This window comes from Euleptes europaea, chromosome 1 (assembly GCF_029931775.1).
Source record: "Euleptes europaea isolate rEulEur1 chromosome 1, rEulEur1.hap1, whole genome shotgun sequence".
Lineage (NCBI taxonomy): Eukaryota > Metazoa > Chordata > Lepidosauria > Squamata > Sphaerodactylidae > Euleptes > Euleptes europaea.
The window spans coordinates 105,174,719-105,178,725 of NC_079312.1; the positions used below are offsets into that span (position 1 = coordinate 105,174,719).

The 4,007-nt window shown below is 46.3% G+C and overlaps 1 protein-coding gene across 1 annotated transcript; it reads left to right on the forward strand.

The window, feature by feature from the left end:
• Positions 1-313: 313 nt before the first annotated feature.
• SLC26A2 (solute carrier family 26 member 2) lies at positions 314-3,561 on the forward strand. The gene is made up of 2 exons (XM_056862967.1): positions 314-952; positions 1,941-3,561. The coding sequence occupies exons 1-2, from the start codon at positions 314-316 to the stop codon at positions 3,444-3,446; spliced, it is 2,145 nt and encodes a 714-aa protein (XP_056718945.1). The 3' UTR covers positions 3,447-3,561.
• Positions 3,562-4,007: the final 446 nt, after the last annotated feature.

Here is a 4,007-nt window from a genome sequence, read left to right on the forward strand (position 1 = left end):
GTGTGTTAGCTCTCCCAGTGCAGTTAAGGATTTCTCCATTGCCTTTCTAATACATGGAGCTGACCACCACCATTGCAATAAGTGCTGAAGTCTGCTTGAGTGCAAGGTTCGTATGTATCCCGGTCAGCCGATGCTGCGGATTCAGACTAGTGTTTAGCAGTCTTGCTGACCGAAGATCAGTCCTGTCTTTTTCAGAGGCTTGGTTTCTGTGGATGTTGTTTTAATGAGCCTGAAATCTATAGGCTAATATAGAGTATTTTTTTGTTTCCTCCCCACCCACCACCCACCCCCGCTATTCTAGTGAACCTTGAGGATGGCAGCAGAAGCCAACCATGTCCATTCCATGTTCGAGCTGGCAGAAGTAAATGATGGCAAGCCAAAGCGTCGTCCCAGAGTCTTCCTGGAGCCGGTCGAAAGACGCACTGATGTCAAGGCCTATGTGACTAAGAAAGTGAGGAAGGCCTGCCGCTGCACTACAGCTAGAGCCAAAGACCAGATCTACAGTTTCCTCCCTGTGCTGAAATGGCTTCCCAAGTACAATCTCAAAGAGAACATCTTGGGAGATGTTATGTCTGGCCTGATTGTGGGAATCTTGCTAGTTCCACAGTCCATTGCTTATTCCCTGCTGGCGGGCCAAGAACCCATCTACGGTCTGTACACGTCCTTCTTTGCAAGCATTATTTATTTCCTGTTTGGAACATCCCGTCATATATCTGTCGGCATTTTTGGTGTGCTCTGCCTGATGATAGGAGAAGTGGTAGATCGCGAGCTACACAGAGCTGGGTTTGATTTGAAACCCAATGTTTCTAGCAGTTACCATTCAGATGTAGTCATTTATGTAGCTAACAGCACACTGGGGGCCATGAACCAGACTTCGCAAGCGTTGTGTGACAGAAGTTGCCATGCGATTGTCGTTGGTGCCACTGTGACCTTCATAGCTGGAGTTTATCAGGTAAGAGGTGACAGTTCAAAGACATATTTCCCTCTTGTGGTCTTCATATCAAATGTGCCAGGTTGGTGGGTAACTGACCCAGTGGCATTACACGTTTCCTTTCGATTCAAAGTAAACGATAATGTGTGCATTCATTAAATCCATAATTCTCACAGATCAGATGAGGTTGCACCTATTTTGCATCCAAGTAAATTTGGTTTTTAGCCTTGATCTTTGTTCCCCCCCATAACTTTTAAAAGACAGTTGTGCATCATTGTCTTGCACTGCAGTGAGATTATTGAGATTGAAACACTATTACTTCCCACTCAGATGGCCATACAGGGAGGGAGTGAATCGAGCAACTGTGTAGAGTTTGACGGTGGTGAATCTGACTGTTTTTGTAGGAGGGTGGTCAAATAAGGGAAAAAATAGATCTCAAGTTATAGAAGGGCTTTAATGAGATGTTAGTGTTGCTTAGTGTATTGTGAATGTCTTTTCCACCCACTTGAGCATACTGCACCACAGATACTCTTCTTTTTGTTTCTGTCCTTCATGCCATCTATAGATGTGTATGAGGGAATGGAGATCCATACTCACTATTTGCTTTACACTCTGCCTTTAGCTGGTCAAACCACAGACCCAGGACTATATCACTCCACTGGTTAATTGCTGTGGGGTTAGAACATAAGAAAATCCATGCTGGATCAGACCAAGGCCCATCAAGCCCAGCAGTCTTCATACAGTGGCCAACCAGGTGCCTCTGGGAAGCCCACAAACAAGACGACTGCAGCAGCACTATCCTGCCTGTGTTCCATAGCACCCAGGCCTAACACAAGTTTGAAATAATTAATGACCTTTCAACTCATTATTACAACCTGAATGCTCACTTTAACTCTTCAGGTGCAGTTGTGCACAAGTAGTGAGAGTGTGTGTTATTGAGTCATTATTCTCTTCAGGCCTAGTGTGCAAAACTGTCTTCTGATCCTTTGTTACTTCTTATAATTTTCAGGTTGCCATGGGCTTCTTCCAGGTGGGCTTTGTTTCTGTGTACCTCTCTGATTCCTTGCTCAGTGGATTTGTTACAGGAGCTTCCTTCACAATCCTTACTTCACAAGCGAAATATCTCTTGGGCCTAGACATTCCTCGGAGCAATGGCGTCGGCTCCCTAGTAACCACTTGGGTGAACATATTCAGAAACATCCACAAGACCAACCTCTGTGATCTCCTCACCAGCTGCTTATGCCTTCTTGTTCTCGTCCCAACGAAAGAGCTGAATGAGCGGTTCAAGTCCAAACTCAAGGCTCCCTTGCCTACCGAGCTGCTGGTGGTTGTGGCAGCAACACTCGCCTCTCATTTCGGCAAACTGGAAGAGAAGTACGGTTCCAGCGTAGCTGGGCACATTCCAACTGGCTTTTTGCCCCCGCAGCCACCAGACTGGAACCTGATCCCCAGCCTGGCTTTGGATGCGGTGGCCATAGCCATTATTGGCTTTGCTATCACTGTATCTCTGTCAGAGATGTTTGCCAAGAAGCACGGCTACGCGGTGAAAGCCAACCAGGAAATGTACGCCATCGGTTTCTGCAACATCATCCCCTCTTTCTTCCATTGTTTCACGACCAGCGCAGCTCTCGCCAAGACACTTGTCAAGGAATCGACAGGCTGTCAGACTCAGATCTCTGGTGTGGTGACCGGCCTGGTCCTCTTGCTTGTCCTCCTAGTGATCGCTCCTCTGTTCTACTCCCTCCAAAAGTGCGTCCTGGGTGTCATAACCATTGTCAATCTCAGAGGAGCCTTACGGAAGTTCAGCGAGCTGCCCAAAATGTGGCACTTAAGCAGAGTAGACACAGTGATCTGGGTAGTCACTATGTTGTCTTCAGCGTTGTTAAGCACCGAACTTGGGCTTCTGATTGGGGTCTCCTTCTCCTTGCTGTGTGTCATTGTGCGGACGCAGAGACCGGAAGGAAAACTGCTGGGCTGCGTGCCAGAATCTGAAATATATGAACCTCTTCTCGCATACAGGAACCTTCTGACAATGCCGAGCATCAGAGTTTTTCGTTTCGAAGCACCTCTCTACTATGCAAATAAAGAGGCCTTCAAGTCCATGCTGTACAAGCTGACTGGAGTCAACCCTTTGTGGGTGCTAGCAGCAAAGAAAAAGGCAGAAAAGCAAAAGGTTCGCAAAGAAATGGTCAGTTCTAATGGAAACCAGGCAGCTGTTTCAGTGCAGCTTGTCACTCAGCCGTTGGAGTGCCATACGATAGTGATTGACTGCTGTGCAGTGCAGTTCTTAGACACAGCTGGGATCCAGACGCTCAAAGAGGTCCACAAGGATTATGGGGAAATTGGCATCCGGGTGCTGCTGGCTCAGTGCAGTCCTTCTGTGAGGGATTCTCTAAGCCGAGGGCAGTATGCCAAGGAGGGAGAGAAAAATCTCCTCTTTCACAGTGTGCACCAAGCTGTGGAATATGCATTATTCGCGTACAGGCAGAATGGGTGCTATGACTCTGAAGCCTAGCGTAAGAGTCCATGCTGAATATTTGCAAAATTCAGGTAAAGGCATACGCATGTGTGATAATGCTGTGCATACATTCACACAGATGTAAAGGGCTACTCTTATTTGTATGCTATCGATTGTATATGATGTAAAACATCAAAACACATTTGTTTATGTCTGCTGTGCTGGGTAGGGCATAGAATGTAGTAATGACTAATGGCTGGTAGTGTGCAAAGCCTGATCATGACAAACTTGCAGAACAAATATTCATAAAGCTAGATGTACCTCTTTCTCCTGCTCTGAATTTTTCCTCTCCCATGTTAGCTCAGACTTGGGCCTGAAGAGACAGCACCATCTTTCTAGATGGCGCTTTGCCCTGAAACACAAAATGTCATCTTATTTATTTGATCCCTCTCCACAGTTCTGAGCAGGCAGAGCAATTGGCTTTCCTACTTCCAAAATTACTGAGAACAGACGTGTCGACATTTTGCTGAGTTTGACTTGTTGATGCCAGTGCTTTTAGAGGTTAATCATAAGTGCCTTTACTAGGATGCTAAACAAATGATAGGATACCTCAATTTT